The sequence below is a fragment of the Coregonus lavaretus genome (assembly GCF_964263955.1).
Source record: "Coregonus lavaretus genome assembly, chromosome: 3".
NCBI lineage: Eukaryota > Metazoa > Chordata > Actinopteri > Salmoniformes > Salmonidae > Coregonus > Coregonus lavaretus.
In genome coordinates, this window is record NC_139990.1 from 12783045 (window position 1) to 12801692 (window position 18648).

The 18648-nt window shown below is 41.3% G+C and overlaps 1 protein-coding gene across 1 annotated transcript; it reads right to left on the minus strand.

The window, feature by feature from the left end:
- Positions 1–13264: 13264 nt before the first annotated feature.
- irx1b (iroquois homeobox 1b) lies at positions 13265–16983 on the minus strand (the record flags this gene model as incomplete). Its single annotated transcript, XM_084158382.1, has 5 exons — positions 13265–13316; positions 13746–13806; positions 14447–15218; positions 15476–15718; positions 16750–16983. The coding sequence occupies 5 exons, from the start codon at positions 16981–16983 to the stop codon at positions 13265–13267; spliced, it is 1362 nt and encodes a 453-aa protein (XP_084014508.1).
- Positions 16984–18648: the final 1665 nt, after the last annotated feature.

An 18648-nucleotide genomic window follows, 5' to 3' on the forward strand; every position in this document is an offset into this window, starting at 1 on the left:
CAGAGAGAGAGAGGAGAATGGAGAGGGGAGAGATAGACAGAGAGAGAGAGGAGAATGGAGAGGGGAGAGATAGACAGAGAGAGAGAGGAGAATGGAGAGGGGAGAGATAGACAGAGAGAGAGAGGAGAATGGAGAGGGGAGAGATAGACAGAGAGAGAGAGGAGAATGGAGAGGGGAGAGATAGACAGAGAGAGAGAGGAGAATGGGGAGGGGAGAGATAGACAGAGAGAGAGGAGAATGGAGAGGGGAGAGATAGACAGAGAGAGAGAGAGGAGAATGGAGAGGGGAGAGATAGACAGAGAGAGAGAGGAGAATGGAGAGGGGAGAGATAGACAGAGAGAGAGAGGAGAATGGGGAGGGGAGAGATAGACAGAGAGAGAGGAGAATGGAGAGGGGAGAGATAGACAGAGAGAGAGAGGAGAATGGGGAAATAGATGATAAAGAAAGAAGAGGAAGAAAGGAGACAAAATGTGTCTAACAGAAAGGGGGAAGAATGACTAGAGAGAGGTGGAGAGAAAGAGTGAGTGCTGGATGTCCTGTTGCATGTAGATCATGTTGGCTGTCTAGTCACCATGGGGACCAACACACAGAACACAACAGAACAGAACAGGCAGGTAGCGCTCGCCTCGCCGAGAGAGGACAACTTGTTTTTCTCTGCCTTTGCCTCTCTTTCTCTATCTCTCCCCTCTCCTCTTCTGCACTCCTCCCTTGCTCTCTAGCTCTATCTCTCCTCCCCACCTCTCTCTCTCTCTTTTTTACATTTTTAGTCATTTAGCAGACGCTCTTATCCAGAGCGACTTACAGTTAGTGCGTGCGTTTTCCATCCCTCCCTCATTTGCCCTATCTCTGCCACTCCTCTGTTCTACCTCACTCCCTCCCTCCCCCCTCCCTCCCATCTCTGTCCCTTTATTTTTCCCTCCTTCCCTCCTTTGCCCTCTCTGTCACTCCTCTTCACTTTCTACCTCCCTTGCTTCCTCCTTCCCCTCCCCCCTCCCCCCTCCCCCCTCCCCCCTCCCCCCTCCCCCCTCCCCCCTCTCCCCTCTCCCCTCTCTGAGACCCTGACTGAATAAATGGTGCACCAGGAGTGATGCTGCTGAGGCTGACTACAACTGCATCCCAATGACACCCTATTCTCTACATAGTGCATTACTTTAGACCAGAGCCCTATGGGCCCTTGTCTAAAGTAATGCACTATATAAGGAATAGGGTGTCATTTGGGATGGCGCCTACAGCATCAGATCCTGTTGGACAGTATTCTGGCCTGCTGCCATCTCTAACAGGAGGATAAATGACACTGACTCTCAGAAGCTCCACTAGCAGCATTATCATGTGGTTTCAGAGTGACATGTTTTTCAATGTCACTACATTATGTTAGCAACAGGAACATATTTTCTAAGATAGAACCGGATATGTTGAACAGAGCATTATGGGTACTGTAGTACATCATGCTACACAATGCTATAGATGGGTTTTCCAGATACTGTGGGGGACTACAGATCAAATCAAATCAAATTTTATTGGTCACATACACATATTTAGCAGATGTTATTGCGGGTGTAGCGAAATACTTGTGTTCCTACCTCCAACAGTGCAGTAGTATCTAACAATTCACAACAATACACACAAATCTAAAAGTAAAAGAATGGAATTAAGAAATATATACATATTAGGACGAGCAATGTCAGAGTGGTATTGACTAAAATACAGTAAAATAGAATACAGTATATACATATGAAATGAGGAAAGCAGGATGTAAACATTATTAAAGTGACTAGTGTTCCATTATTAAAGTGACCAGTGATTCCATGTCTATGTACAGTAAAGCTGCTGTGTTGTTCAATGTACAGTTGAAGTCGTAAATTTACATACACTTAGGTTGGAGTCATTAAAACTCGTTTTTCAACCACTCCACAAATGTCTTGTTAACAAGGTATAGTTTTGGCAAGTCGGATAGGACATCTACTTTGTGCATGACACAAGTAATTTTTCCAACAATTGTTTACAGACAGGTTATTTCACTTATAATTCACTGTATCACAATTCCAGTGGGTCAGAAGTTTACATACACTAAGTTGACTGTGCCTTTAAACAGCTTGGAAAAATCCAGAAAATGATGTCATGGCTTTAGAAGCTTCTGATAGGCTAATTGACATCATTTGAGTCAATTGGAGGTGTACCTGTGGATGTATTTCAAGGCCTACCTTCAAACCCAGTGCCTCTTTGCTTGACATCATGGGAAAATCAAAAGAAATCAGCCAAGAACTCAGAAAAAACATTGTAGACCTCCACAAGTCTGGTTAATCCTTGGGAGCAATTTCCAAATGCCTGAAGGTACCACGTTCATCTGTACAAACAATAGTACGCAAGTATAAACACCATGGGACCAAGCAGCCGTCATACCGCTCAGGAAGGAAACGTACTTTGGTGAGAAAAGTGCAAATCAATCGCAGAACAACAGCAAAGGACCTTGTGAAGATGCTGGAGGAAACAGGTACAAAAGTATCTATATCCACAGTAAAACGAGTCCTATATCGACATAACCTGAAAGGCCGCTCAGCAAGGAAGAAGCCACTGCTCCAAAACCGCCATAAAAAAAGCCAGACTACAGTTTGCAACTGCACATGGGGGCAAAGATCGTACTTTTTGGAGAAATGTCCTCTGGTCTGATGAAACAAAAAGAGAACTGTTTGGCCATAATGACCATCGTTATGTTTGGAGGAAAAAGGGGGTACTTGCAAGCCGAAGAACACCATCCCAACCATGAAACATGGGGGTGGCAGCATCATGCTGTGGGGGTGCTTTGCTGCAGGAGGGACTGGTGCCCTTCACAAAATAGATGGCATCATGAAGAAGGAAAATTATGTGGATATATTGAAGCAACATCTCAAGACATCAGTCAGGAAGTTAAAGCTTGGTCGCAAATGGGTCTTCCAAATGGACAATGAACCCAAGCATACTTCCAAAGTTGTGGCAAAATGGCTTAAGGACAACAAAGTCAAGGTATTGGAGTGGCCATCACAAAGCCCTGACCTCAATCCTAAAGAAAATGTGTGGGCAGAACTGAAAAAGCATGTGCGAGCAAGGAGGCCTACAAACCTGACTCAGTTACACCAGCTCTGTCAGGAGAAAATGGCCAAAATTCACCCAACTTATTGTGGGAAGCTTGTGGAAGGCTACCCGAAACATTTGACATCAATGGGAAACATCTGGGAATGTGATGAAAGAAATAAAAGCTGAAATAAATCATTCTCTCTACTATTATTCTGACATTTCAAATTCTTAAAATAAAGTGGTGATCCTAACTGACCTAAAACAGGGATTTTTTACTAGGATTAAATGTCAGGAATTGTGAAACACTGAGTTTAAATGTATTTGGCTAAGGTGTATGTAAACTTCAGACTTCAACTGTATATAGGGCAGCAGCCTCTAAGGTGCAGGGTTGAGTAACCGGGTGGTAGCCGGCTAGTGATGGCTCTTTAACAGTCTGATGGCCTTGAGATATAAGCTGTTTTTCAGTCTCTCGCTCCCAGCTTTGATGCACCTGTACTGACCTCGCCTTCTGGATGATAGCGGGGTGAACAGGCCGTGGCTCGTGTGGTTGATGTCTTTGATGATCTTTTTGGCCTTCCTGTGACATCGGGTGCTGTAGGTGTCCTGGAGGGCAGGCAGTGTGCCCCCGGTGATGCGTTGGGCAGACCGCACCTGCGGTTGCGGGCGGTGCAGTTGCTGTACCAGGCGGTGATACAGCCCGACAGGATGCATTCAATTGTGCATCTGTAAAAGTTTGTGAGGGTCTTAGGGGCCAAGCCAAATTTCTTCAGCCTCCTAAGGTTGAAGAGGTGCTGTTGCGCCTTCTTCACCACACTTTCTGCGTGGGTGGACCATTTCAGATTGTCAGTGATGTGTACGCCGAGGAACTTGAAGCTTTCCACCTTCTCCACTGCGGTCCTGTTGATGTGGATAGGGGCGTGTGTCAATGTCTACACTACTCTCCATTATAATCCCCCACCACCATTCTCTCTTTAGAGGTTATGGTCTTTTCAAAGAGATCACAGGCTGTTGAATACTTCATAACAACAGTCCTTTCTCTGTGCCATAAAACAACCAAGCACAGCAGGGATGTATTCACTCGGAACCAAACAGAAGCGAACTGGCCGAAAAGGAGAGGGACCTACCTAAATTTGTTTAATAGAAACTCTTGTTTTCATTGCAGAACGTTTTCCATTGCAAAACATTTTGCTGCGGTTTGCTATGGTGTGCACTAATAAATATATACTAGAATTCCCATAGCCTCCAGCAGAGGTTGAAGGACTCTGTCCAATGAAATAACTGAGCTATGGACGCCCTCTGCTGGCCACACACTGAACCCCAATTTCTCCACTATCCGCTACAGTCACTTCCAAAAGTATTGGCACCCTTGATAAAGATGAGCAAAAAAGACCAAAAATAATAATAATACGCTATATGAAAAAAAAAGATGAAATGTATATGATTTTATTATATATTTTATACAGTTGCTCAGAGAAAATATAGTTGTCAAAATGATTGGCACCCCTAAAGATTATTATAAGTCAAATGAAACAATCAAAATAAAATCTGCATTAACATTCTACTGTTTTTAAATTAATCTCAGTTTAAGGAACTGTAATATGTGTATGTGACCAATAACATTTGATTTGATTTGATATTGTGGCATTCCATGGCTTCCTGTTTCATTGGGGTATAAAAATGATGTAACATGCATGTAAAATCCTTTTGTCATCCATCACCATGGGGAAAGGCAGAAAACTCACAAATGAAAAAAGACAAATGGTTGTTGACTTTCATAAATCAGGCAATGAGTACAAAATAACAACTGAAAAAACAAATATACAACATACCGCTATTGGGGCAACAATTAAGAAATGTAAAACCACTGGAACAGTGGTAGACTTGCCTGGTAGAGGATGCATGTGTATTCTGTCCCCACACACAGTGAGGAAGATGGTTCGGGAGGCGAAGAAAAGTCTGAGGGCCACAGTTGGAGAATTACAGAACTTGGTCGCATCTTGGGTCACCAAGTTTCCAAATCTACAATTAGACGCCACGGCCATGCCAATGGGCTATTTGGAAGGGTTTCCATAAAAAAGGAACAACCAACTAAATTAAATGCCTGGAGTTTACTAAACGGCATTGGCACTTGGATTGGAACCGGGTGCTATGGTCAGATGAGACTAAAGTAGAGCTCTTTGGCCTTGAAAGAAAGATGGATATGCAGAAAATAACCTCATACCTACTGTAAAATATGGTGGTGGATCTTTTATGTTATGGGACTGTTGTGCTTCCATTGGTCCTGGGGCCCTTGTTAAGGTCAACGGCATCATGAACTCTACCAGGACATTTTAGCCCAAAATCTGGTTGCATCTGCCAGGAGGTTGAAACATTGCCGAAAGTAGATCTTCCAGTAAGACAATGACAATATTTTGAATGCACTAACTGGAACTCCCTCTGGATAAGAGCGTCTGCTAAATGACACAAATGTCAATGTACATTTTGCAATTGCCATCGCAGTCTCTGGAACTGAACCCCATTGAAAACATGTGGTTTGAATTGAAGAGGCAGTCCATAAGCGCAGACCGAAGGATATCAAGGATATGGAAATATTCTGTATAGAGGAATCAGGAATGGTCTAAGTTGCCTCCCAATATGTTCTCCAATCTCATAAAACATTATAGAAAAAGGCTAAGTATCGTTATCCTCGCAACAGTAGGGTGCTGGAGTATTGAAAGGTTGCCAATAATAATTTTGACACGTATTTTTATTTTGTATTTTTTTATTACTTGTATTTATTTTTTATTACTAAACATATTATTTTTCTCTGCGAAATTGTATTAGTATAAAATTATATAATTTTCCCACTTTTTGAGCATATATTATAGCTCAGTATTTGTATTATTTATTTTATACAGTCTTTTTCGCTCATCTTTATCAAGGGTGCCAATAAATTTGGACGTGACTGTATCTGTCCTTGTCTCCTTTCTGTCACTGGGAGGCGATGTGTAGTGGAATCTTCATCATGTTCATTACCTACACCCACCAGGGAGAAGGCCAGTCAAGGAATGTGAACAAGGAAATGAGTCTACACTATAAAGGCAGCCATGCAACAATATTGGAATGCAGCATTTGCCAGCTCAGGGTGTATGATGGTGGGAGTAAGTGAGTCACTGCCTTTGAATTCAGAATAGACTAATACTTCATTTGTGGTGGGAACTTCATTTGTAGAGACCGATACATACAAGCACATTTAAATAATTTCAAACACAAGACATTACATTTAAATACATAGACAAACAGGGCATGCGTACATCAGTCCAGTAGGATAAAGTGCATGTTCCCATGCTGACCACTAGATGGCAGTATAATCTTACATCTGAACCGGCTTTACTCTCATCTTCCTTTCTCCATCATCTTCTCACTAATGTCTTATTTTAGCTGATTAACACACTAACGCTTACCCCTCACACACATACACTCATACACACACGTACACATACACACATATGCGTACACATACATGGGTACACAAACACACACACACACCGTTCATGCCTGTGTGTATTTGTTTTTATAACACCAGTGTCATAAGTAGCTTTTGGTATCCGTTTATAGAGCTTTCTCTTTGTAATTGAGTAATTATGGAGCTGTTAGCCTCAAGCACCTCTCTCTGCACTCTCTATGGTGCTAGCCTATTAACACAAGATCAATAGGGCTGTTTGCACTCACTCCAGAAATATGCGTGTTTGTGTGTTCGTGTGTGTGTGTGTGTGTGTGTGTGTGTGTGTTTGTGTGTGAGGTGGGGGCGGGGGGACTATAATTGGGGTTGGGTGTTTACTGGCACGCACCAACTTCTATAAATATATCTGTGTTTTTGTGTTAATTTAAAAGACATGCAAATCCAACTCAGGGAGACTGTCTCTCCACTGACCCACTGATGAGTCTTTTCTATTGAGTATTTAGTTAATCCATCATATTTCCCAGCAGGGCATGCTTAGAATGTCAGCTATTTCCCCATTATATTATATTTAATTATATAACAGTGTGTATTACATTAAAACCTAAACATATATATATATATATATTTTAAATATACATGACACAAGAAAGAGTGTTTGAAGTTCCACTAGCTAACTGGATTCCACCCCCTTCCTCTCCTCTTGTTCCCCAGGATCGGTGCACTTTGTGTGGGGTGAGGAGGTCAGGGTGAGGGAGTTCCTTTGGATCTCCATATTGGCTTAAGGCTACAGCTGCTCTTCTGAGATTGGCACCTCAAACGCAGAGATCTACTCCTTCAGATGTGTGCGTGTGTATGTGTGTGTGTGTGTGTGTGTGTGTGTGTGTGTGTGTGTGTGTGTGTTTGAGATAACAGTAATATAGATGTCTCCAGCGTGAAGGAGGGGAGGGATTAAGCGTTCACCAGAACATCAGATAAGCAAGGTATGATGGGATAGATATCTATCCACCACTGGACACATACTGGTCTCTCCTATCCCACGTCTCTCTCTGCTAGGTAACACTTAATATCCAGCCAGGTCACTCAAGATCCACTGCGAAATTCGAAGTCCATCCAGGTAAACAGGACGTCAGGAGATTCTTTCAAAACCGGCCACTAGGGGCAACAGTGAGCGCTATTACCATCAAGTAGTCTTGGGATTTGCTGTGGCGAGCACCGGCTCCGAGGGTCACATATTCAATCCCAGTGCTTTTTGTTTTAACCATATTCCAAACCTTAACACTTAACTTAACCCTTCAGAATTAATTCCTAAACTTAACCTTTGAAATTTGCAGTTTATGGACAAAGTCGGATTCTGCAGTGAAACTGTGATTCTTGTTATAATATCACACTCCATGCTAAGAGAATACATTATTAACTTTAACACTTACGCACTCTTAGACAAAATGGTTCCAAAATGGTTCTTCGGCTGTCCCCATAGAAGAACCCTTTTTGGTTCCAGGTAAAACCCTTTTTGGTTTCAGGTAGAACCCTTTTGGATTCCATGTAGAACCCTCTGTGGAAAGGGTTCTACATGGAACCCAAAAGGATTCTACCTGGAACCAAAAATGGTTCTTCAAAGGGTTCTCCAATGGGGACAGTCGTAGAACCCTTTTAGGTTGTAGAATGCAGGTAGTGACATAATACTTACCAGTTAGCACTGATTTATGAATACTTACCAGTTAGCACTGATTTATTAAAACTTACCAGTTAGCACTGATTTATTAATACCTGCCAGTTAGCACTGATTTATGAATACTTGCCAGTTAGCACTGATGTATTAATATTTACCAGTTAGCACTGATTTATTCAAACATACCAGTTAGCATTGATTTATTAATAATTACCAGTTAGCACTGAATTATTAATATTTACCAGTTAACACTGATTTATTCATACTTACCAATTAGCATTGATTTATTAGGCTCTTCTGTTGCTTCTAACATTATCATTCTCGTCAATAATTAAATATAGGCCGGGATTCAAACCGATAGTGGATTGTCGACAATGATGCTTTCAAAGGCAATGTTTCTGCATTTGCCTAGATTGCATTAACGGTAAATGCTGCATATGTGGGCTCAACGGAAATTACCTAAAAGCCACATTGTTGACAACCCGGATCGGATTGAATCCCGGCCAGACGCTTTGCAGTGTCCACACAAAAACATAAACATCATACAAATAAAATCTTAGAATGTTTTTTCAGGTATTATCAAAATAACAGGAAGACTCCCCTTAGCTGATTTACATTTTCAGAATAAGACGCGTGTGCATGCCAGGTCATCACTGTAAATAAGACGCTGTTGTTTATTGACCTACCTGGTTAAATAAAGGCTAAAAATATGTTTGTTGGGTGTGAATAGAAATACTACACATTGCAATAGTATTAACTATCAATCTAAAAACCATTAGCTGAGCTTTTCCACCACACTCTGATGTGTCTGGCTATGGTAAGGTTGAAAGATCCATGACATTCATCCATCCATCCCTCTATTCCTCCTTCCCTCCATACTCTGTCCTTTACCCTCCATGCTTTCATTTCCCACTGTGTTTGAGGTGTCATTTCACCAAATCCAGACTTTCTACACACACAGAGACCTCTGTCTTTGACTGACAGCACACCTGCCAAGCTGCAGTAGCTGATAGCACATAACAAACAGTCAATTTAACCCAGTATAACATATATCATTACACATTCCATATTTACGTTAACTTAAAGGGGTTTGTTTTTCCAAGGTGGTAGAATGATCATTTCCCTCACCGTTTTACGTTAATAGTTTAGTCATACAGTATATGACATCCTTTCCTTGTCACCATTTTATATCTTCTATTTATTTAATGTAACTTTTATTTACTTTAACCAGGCAGGCCAGATGAGAAAAAATATGATTAACAAGACGCCTGGTGACCTGATGGTCTTCATTAACTAAATATATAATATCATTACTAAACAATTTTTTCATTGTGAACTAACTATGTGATAATAGTTTGTAAGCAGTTTATGATCAGGTTAAATTAGAGCAGAATTTAAATTCAGTGTCCCCACAGCCATTCTACAGACTCAGTGCCTCACTGGCATTCCACTAAAACCACACAAGTCAACTCCAGCTGCCCAACCCTGAATATTTCCCTCTGATAAACGACCAGTGTGTGTGTGTGTGTGTGTGTGTGTGTGTGTGTGTGTGTGTGTGTGTGTGTGTGTGTGTGTGTGTGTGTGTGTGTGTGTGTGTGTGTGTGTGTGTGTGTGTGTGTGTGTGTGTGTGTGTGTGTGTGTGTGTGTGTGTGTGTGTGTGTGTGTGTGTGTATGCGCATGTGTGTGCTAAGGCAGACGTCAGGGAACAAGTGGAAATCTCAGCTCTCAATCCCCACTAATGTTCCACTAATCGTTGTTGGAACATAAAAACAACAACAGTTGACTTTAGCTCCATCAATATTCATCTGTCTCTGTTTGGTTTCACACACACACACACACACACACACACACAGAGTTTGGTTTCTTATTAAAATCAATAATGAGGTTATTGTGTGTGTGTTTGTGTGAAATAGAATAGAATAGAATAGAATAGAATAGAATAGAATAGAATATTGCTCATACATTATCGTTGTGAAAACAAGAGACACTTTCATACTACTATAGTACATGTAGTTCTAGATACTATAGTGCATGTAGTTCTAGATATTATAGTACATGTAGTTCTAGATATTATAGTACATGTAGTTCTAGATACTATAGTGCATGTAGTTCTAGATATTATAGTACATGTAGTTCTAGATACTATAGTAGAAGTAGTTCTAGATACTATAGTACATGTAGTTGTAGATGCAGTACATGTAATTCTAGGTACTATAGTACATGTAGTTCTAGATACTATAGTGCATGTAGTTCTAGATACTATAGTAGAAGTAGTTCTAGATACTACAGTACATGTAGTTGTAGATGCAGTACATGTAGTTCTAGATACTATAGTACATGTAGTTGTAGATGCAGTACATGTAGTTCTAGATACTATAGTACATGTAGTTGTAGATGCAGTACATGTAGTTCTAGATACTATAGTACCCCCATACTCAACTGCCGGACCACAGACCGGATCCGGACCCAGAATGGGGTCAATACAAACCACGGGTCCTGAAAATAAAAGAAAGAAAAACATATATATATATTTATTTATTTTTCTCGGTCGGGCTTCGACCTCTGGTATCATATAAGCACACATAAAACATGGAAGAATGTGTAGAATTGCGGGAAATTAGCTTTAAAACTGCAAAATGTTCTCTCCGCCAATAAGAGGGGTGTGGACAGTTTGGGGTCGCATGGGTTGCGAGGTGGGGGTTTGTTACTACGCCGATAAATTACATTATCCATCCGGACCTTTGCTACCTAGGAAATGTATGTGACCAGACCTTCTCAATTAGTACTTGAGTACTCCTGCTATAGTACATGTGTTTGTATATGCAGTACATGTAGTTCTAGATACATATTAGACATTTGTTTTATAAATAAATTGATTATTCCATTATTGTCCCAATATAAACCCTTTACTCATGACATTTAAGCAGTGAAGCACAATTAAGAGACAATGCTATATTGTGAATACAGTCACAGTTAAAGGGCGTTGTTCTGCCCGACGCACAGTCAATAAGCAACAGCTCGAGAGTGATAATCAGTGCATTATATGAAATTCAAAAAGTGCAATTCTCCTGGATCTCATTCGATTAGGATCATGAAACGTGTCAGGCTAAATCAGATATGTATATCATCAATACAGTAAGACAGTAAGAATGTTGTGGCATTTAGCCCAGTGCATAACACATGGAGATCTGCTGCTGCTCTGTCTCTCTAAATGTGTTCAGTATGTCCCCTATTTCATCAGTGACACACCAGTGACATGGCATAAATCAACCATGACTTTGTCACATCCCAAATATGTGCTCTGTAGGCATTTGTTGTCTTGGCCTCCCCATTAAAGGCCAATGCAGTCAAAATGTGATTTTCCTGTGTTTTATATATATTTCCACACTATGAGGTTGGAATAATACTGTGAAATTGTGAAAATTATAATAATGCCCTTTCAGTGTAAGAGCTGTTTGAAAAGGTCGCCTGAAATTTCAGCTTGTTTTGGTGGGATGGAGTTTTGGCATGCCAGGTGACATCACCAGGCAGTAAATTAGTTAATAGACCAATAAGAGACTTCCAAACCTCTCTGCCAATAACAGCTAGTTTTCATTTTTTCCGTCCCCACTCAGACCACTGCCAGACAGTCCTAGCAAAGTTTTTGCTTGAGAAATTGCTCTTTGCTAAGAATCTATTTTTGTTTCTTTTTGACAATTTTAATTGAAAACAATCACAATAAGGTACTTAATTGTTACCCATAAAGAATTTGATATTGAGATAAAAATGCCCCCCCCCCCCCCCCCCCACACACACACACATCTCTCCTTCTCTTCTTCCCTTTCTTCTTCTCTCCCTCTCCAGACGATGTTCTCTCTCTCTCTCTCTCTCTCTCTCTCTAAGCTGTTGAGACCCCGCTGGGCTTGTGGAGGTCACGATGGCTTCATGAGTGACCCCCATATCACACACAGACACCCAGCCCCCATACTGGCTGATGGCCTTTCCTCTTCTCTGATCCATATTTCAGAGGCTGCATCATTGGGGCTCGAAGGGGCTAATCCCGGATGAAACGTGGGTAGGGAGAGTGGAGATTCAGGAAAATTGGCCTCTACAAATAAGCAAACTGGGTTCCACATTTAGAATTTGAATGGGCCCCATGTTGGCACCCAAAGTACCAAGGCAGTCACATTGAAGAAATAATGTCATTGCAGATGCTTACAGAAAAAACACATGATTTCACATGTGGAAAATCACATGATTTCATGTAAAATTTCACATGTGAAATCATGTGTTTTTGGAACACTTCACATGTTGCTACATTAATTTCAAAGGTTTTTGGAACACTTCACATGTGAAATTTCCATAAGGGGATAGTTTACCTAGCTGTCTCGTTTTTTCACAGGATCCCTTACTTGAATGACAAACAAAGCCAATTGAAGAGCTTGGGTTACATTGGGTTATTGGCCAAATGCTGCACACATTTTCAATGATTTACATTTTAGTCATTTAGCAGGCACTATTATCCAGGAGCAATTAGGGTTAAGTACATTTGCTCAAGGACACATCGACTGATTTTTCACCAAGTCGGCTCGGGTATTCGAAGCAGCGACCTTTCAGTTACTGGTCCAACGCTCTTAACCGCTAAACTACCTGCAGCCCCAATGATGTAACATTGGCTATGGTTTATGGAACATCATCATCATCGTTGTAAATCATTCAAATGGTAAATTATATATTTGATAAGACTGTAAACGTAGGCTACTGAATGAAGAAAATACAAAACAATCTAAGTCTATGACCACGATTAAGTTTATTTCTCAAAAATATATCCTTTAAACAAATTATTTACATGTGATAACTTTTTCATAGAAAATAAAACAGAAAACAAACATACACAGCAAATACAAACATTGCTAGTATAAATGGCAATACGGAAAATGTGTGTGATCAAAAACACAGGCCTATAGGCTATGAATCTTGTCTCGCATCATATAGGCCTATTGTTTTAAAATCTGACTAGTTGAAATCTTAAGTTTCACTCTCAAAAATAGTAGGCTATTCGATAAATTGTTCTTCGTTAAATAATTATTCCAGATTATTCTCCGATGATAACTCTTCACTCTTCATATTGTGGAAATGGTCGAGAGAGCGCGCTGCGCCGTTCCGTGGTGAGATCTTTTGATGAAGAGAAGAGAAAATACAAACGTCAGAAAATGTAAATGAGTGTGACATTGAATAATTCATTTCCTATAACGATATTGCTATCAGGCCTATTTCATATCCTCCCTCAACATATGTGTATTCACTGGCAAGGCATGAATAAATTGAGGGTAGATTATTTAAATTGCGTGAACGATGATAAGTCAATGGCGCCGGTTCCACCCCTGTTGGCCGTATTAAACGGTGTCTAGTGAGGCGTTAAAAGCCGTTAAACTAGACGGATTAGATCTCTTCAGATGATTTATGAGCTCGAGCTGTGACAACCCAATCGGTCAGGTGAAACCGCCTTTACCGGCGGGTTAAAAGGTTCATTTAGGCCTACCAGATGATTAAAATACAGATGACGATTGACAAAATGTCACGATGAGGTTTGAAATATCTTACCTGTCCGTGATCAGCTGGAAGGGAGACTTCGGCGAGCCAGACCTACGAATATTCACGTCATCTGTAAACAAATAAACAATCAGGCAAATCAGTAAAATAATCAATATCCTTAGTAGGCCTATTTTGAATTAGGTTAAACCTGTTTTTAATGCAATAGTATTTGAGTGATGCTCTGATGAAGGCATAACTTCCGAAACGCGTTAGCCTGCACAGCCGAAAATAAAACGGTGAAATAAGGTGACATCTTTTTGTTTTAAAAAAACTAACATTTTGGAGTGCCACCGTTTCCCAAAGTTCTTCAACTTGGGATTTCTTTCAAAGTTATTGTCATATATGGCAGAGCATTTAGCTAATAAAGCGAGATAGCACACCTGTTACCCACTCCACAGTATCTGAGTGTTGTTGTAGGCCTGTGACAGCTTCGAAATGAATGTATAGTTTATTAGGCTCGAGGCTATATTAGGCTAAAGCTGATTTACTTAGCCAAATGTTAGTTTTCAGAAATATCATTATATACAACATGAATTAAAACGAGTGTTAGATCAAAATAGTGTGCCATATTTGGAAAGGGTTATTTGTAAAACTGAAGGAGAACACTGGGCCAAATTCATGAGACTGTTATTCATTTCCAAGCAGATGAAAACGATCCTATAATCATAATCATAAACATATGCAGGCCTAGGCTACACTACAGTACATACCATCTTGCTTTGGACTGAAGCTCTCCGACGACTCATCTCCACTCTCGTCCTCTGTAGCGGATGCCCCTGAAGCCTGAGTCGCCCTTGCTTCCTGACGCTTCAGCGCGCCATGGAGAGGCATGTGGGGTCCAGCTGGGTTTGCCGTGCCGAGAAGCGACCTGACGCCCAGCAGAGAGTTGGCACTGAGGAACGCCGCGTTGGCCCAGTTGTGGAGCTGCTTCCCTATCTGGCAAGTGTATATTCCATGACCCGAGAGTAGGGCCGGGTGGTGGGAGGGAGACGTGGCCGCGTGAGGAGCTGAGGCAGCCGGGGAAGGTTTATGTGAACTGTCGGGGCTTGTGGCCGTCTCCGCCAGAGACCAGATTTTGGGTTTGTTCTGTGGGGGCCTCTGGCACCCCGGTCCATTGGGGGAAAGATCCACTGCGTTTTTACAAGCACCAACAGGCGCCTTGATGAGAGAAATAGGACCCTCCATGCCTCTGAGGGCTTCCACAGACAGCTTCCTCTGGCTCTCCAAGCTACTCGAATCCGATGTCAGCTTCCCCTCTCCCTCCCTTTCCCTCTGATCTCCGCGGTTCTCCTCGACCTTATCGATGTCGATACTCTCTAAATCGATCTCCTCGTCCTCTTCATCCTCGCTCTCGTGTTTCTCAGGCTCGTCCTCATTGTCACTACTGAAGATCCGTCCATCCCGGTCCTCCGCGCTGCGGCCCCACGTCACCTTGTTCTCCTTCTTCAGACGCCTGCGCGCATTGGCGAACCACGTGGACACCTGGGCGGACGAATGAATTAATTAATATACTTTATTGATCCTTTATTCAAAATATTAAGCATTCGTCAAATTAGTATATATTAAACTGACAGACATGAGAACAGCACAGGCAAAACACACAGACAGGCAGAACATATTCAAAGTAGGCATACAGGGCCCGGAGTTTTCCCGGCCAAATCATGTAGGCCTAGCAGAAATACTCCTGGCCTAAACCTATTTCATCCTCCATAGCAGTAAAAACCTTTATCCCTAATTACCTGTGTAAGTGTCATCTTGGTGATGATGGCCAGCATGATTTTCTCTCCCTTGGTGGGATACGGGTTCTTCTGGTGCTCCTGCAGCCAGGCCTTCAGAGTGCTGGTGGTCTCCCTGGTAGCGGCCTTGGCTCGGTTCGGGTCGCCGTAGCCGTACTGGCCATACGGGTAGAACCCCGCGCCAGTGTGGACAGCCAGACCTCCCGGGTGAACTCCGGGGCTGTCCTTCAGATCATACTGAGCGTTCTGGGGGATAGAAAGAGTGGGAGAATCATATGTAATGGTTGTCTCTCCAAAAATGTAATAGTTCTGGGCCTATTTGTTTTTAATCAAACTTGTAGGTCTATATTGACTTTCCAATGCAAAAATAAGTGTGTATAATGACTGTAGGGTAACATCGGAAAACTCCCCCCATATCAGTTCGCCCAGTATGAAATTGTCTTGAAAGGTGAAACTGAATCTAACAAGTCCTGACAAACAATGATGTCACACTTCCAGTGTGATTCCACACTGTGTAGGCTATCTCCTAAAATAATTAACGACCAGTTAACGAGAATTAGGCTATTGTTTTTTTGTCTAGGTTATGGAGAGTTTGTTTCTGACTTTTTCACACAAGCACCGATATCTCAAATGTATTATAGTCTACAATAGGTCTTATTTTTATCATTTCCCCAAACTGTACATATTAGCCTAAACAATTCAACATAATTGACAGTATGAATATATAAATCAAACTTTATATTATATCAAATTGCAAATGGATTATGAGTTTTAATTATATGGAAAATAATGTATAATTAAGACATCACATAGGCTAATCTCTCTCATGTCTAATTGTTTGTTAAATCTAATCATAATATTTCTGAGGAAATTAAAAATGACTATATAACTGGGGAAATGCAACCGCGAGATAGGCCTCTTGTAAGTCTTTTATCTTATTATCGAAATGAGCTACCCAATGAAAATATGCAAACGAATTGTTTTAACGACTCACATTTAGACTTTTGGTATTGTGCCATGAAAAATAAATCAGAAAATCCCATAAACTATTTTTGTCCCTATTTCAAGGACCCGGAATTTCAGTTTCGAAAAACATATGACAGAACTTTAAATTGAAAAGAGCTCAAAATATAAAACATTTTCCCTGTTACAATCCCATTATATTAAATATTAAACTTTCCAATCGTTAACTGGCGTGCACATTCAATAAACATTTGAGAAACAACTACTCTCGAACAAAGTTCCAATTCTACGTTCCAAGAAACCGTCTCTCCTACCATTTGCGATATGAGGGCGAGGTCTGCACCGCTGTAGGGGAGAAACGCGCTGTAGTTTTGAGCCGCCCACGGGTTACCATACATCCCCAGCATCGAGCTAACAGCAGCGGCGGTAGCTGCCTGATTCACGCCGCTCTCGGCGCCTCCATCCCGACCAGAGCCGGCCCGGTCGCCCCCATAAACCTCCTGGGAGCCACTTAGAAACTGGGGGTACCCCAGCTGCGAGAAAGACATATCCGGAGAGAAAGGCGCAGTAAATTCCGTGTCACAAGGGAGGAAAGGAAAATAGGAGGAATTCCCAGTTTCACAGAAAGATAAGGATGTCTAAATCACAAATCACGGGTAGTCAGTCAGACAGACAGACAGACAGACAGTCAGTCCCACTCCCCGTCAGCGCAGCAAGCTCCAATGGTAGTTATGAGTTTGGCACTTGAGCGCCCAGTGAAGCCTCTCTCTCTCCCGGCAGGACTCTCTCTAGTAGAGCTGACGGGATGATTGGCAGGCTACTTAACAACCAAGCCCCTCCTATGCCCCGGGCAAGCGATCAGTGCATTGGTTCATTCTCTGGGTCGTGTGTGTGTGTGTGTGTGTGTGTGTGTGTGTGTGTGTGTATGTGTGTGTGTGTGTGTGTGTGTGTGTGTGTGTAAGAGATAGAGAGAGATCTCTTTTCTCATAATCACCTTTCTGTCATTTTTGAATGGGTGCTCAAATAAACAATGAAAACAAACAATAACAACAAAAACAGAAAAAATTATACAACAATAATAACAATAATATTAATATTGCATGAAGGCCTGATTATCAAACAATTGGCTTAATAACAACAATAATACATTTATCTAAGAATTTATATTATATAGTAAATAGGCCTACTATAAATAAATAATGTAGGCCTATAACAAAAGCATTTTTGCATTCGTTTGAGCCTAGACCATTTAAAAAAATATATTTCCAAACTCTTCCTAACTACTGTTACGGTGCATTATACTTTCTCACTACATTATAATTAAGTCTAAATATATAAGTGGTCCTGGGAGACTGCGACATAGAACCGCTCCAGAGGAGTATCGGCGACAGCATGGACACCAGATGGCCGAGGGAAGCGTCGACTCGGCCGGCAACAGATACCGCGGAATGTCGGGGGATATTGACGGAAGTCACTGAAGCATATTTTAAGATTAAAGTTAAAGATAGAAGGGGCGATAAAGAGGGAGATAGAGATGGAGGGAGAGGGAAAAGATTGTGTTGATATGAGACACGAGGTCTATCCAGGGAAGGAAAACAGATGTTGAGAGACTTTAGTTGGCTAAATAGGAAAATATATCTACTTAGGCAGAATGTTTACATAACTTATAACAATATATGAGTTAGAGATACATCAACGAGTTTTCACAAGATTAGTCTTGTCCGATTTTCAAACCTAACTTTCCTAACCGTGTAATATTTAGTATTTCATGTTTTAGACATGGGAAAATTGTTTTATTTATTTGGGAAATGTTCTGAATTTTGAGTGCAATTGCCAGCTGTATTATCAGTCATCAACAACATTTAATTGACAGTGGGGCATGGCTATGAAATTACACCAAAATACATACACTATGAAAGGGTGAAATCTTTCTCTTTAAAGTTTCATATTTTTATTTTTAGCGTAACACCCGTCTGCACTAAAATTGGTCAAATAATCCTGATCCCTTTATTCAAAAAGAGGTACATGTAGTTACACACACACACACACACACACACACACACACACACACACACACACACACACACACACACACACACACACACACACACACACACACACACACACACACACACACACACACACACAGCTAATGAGGTTTAGCACCCTATTCTGTGCCCCTACCCTCATACACCCCTCCTGTAGTCCTCTGG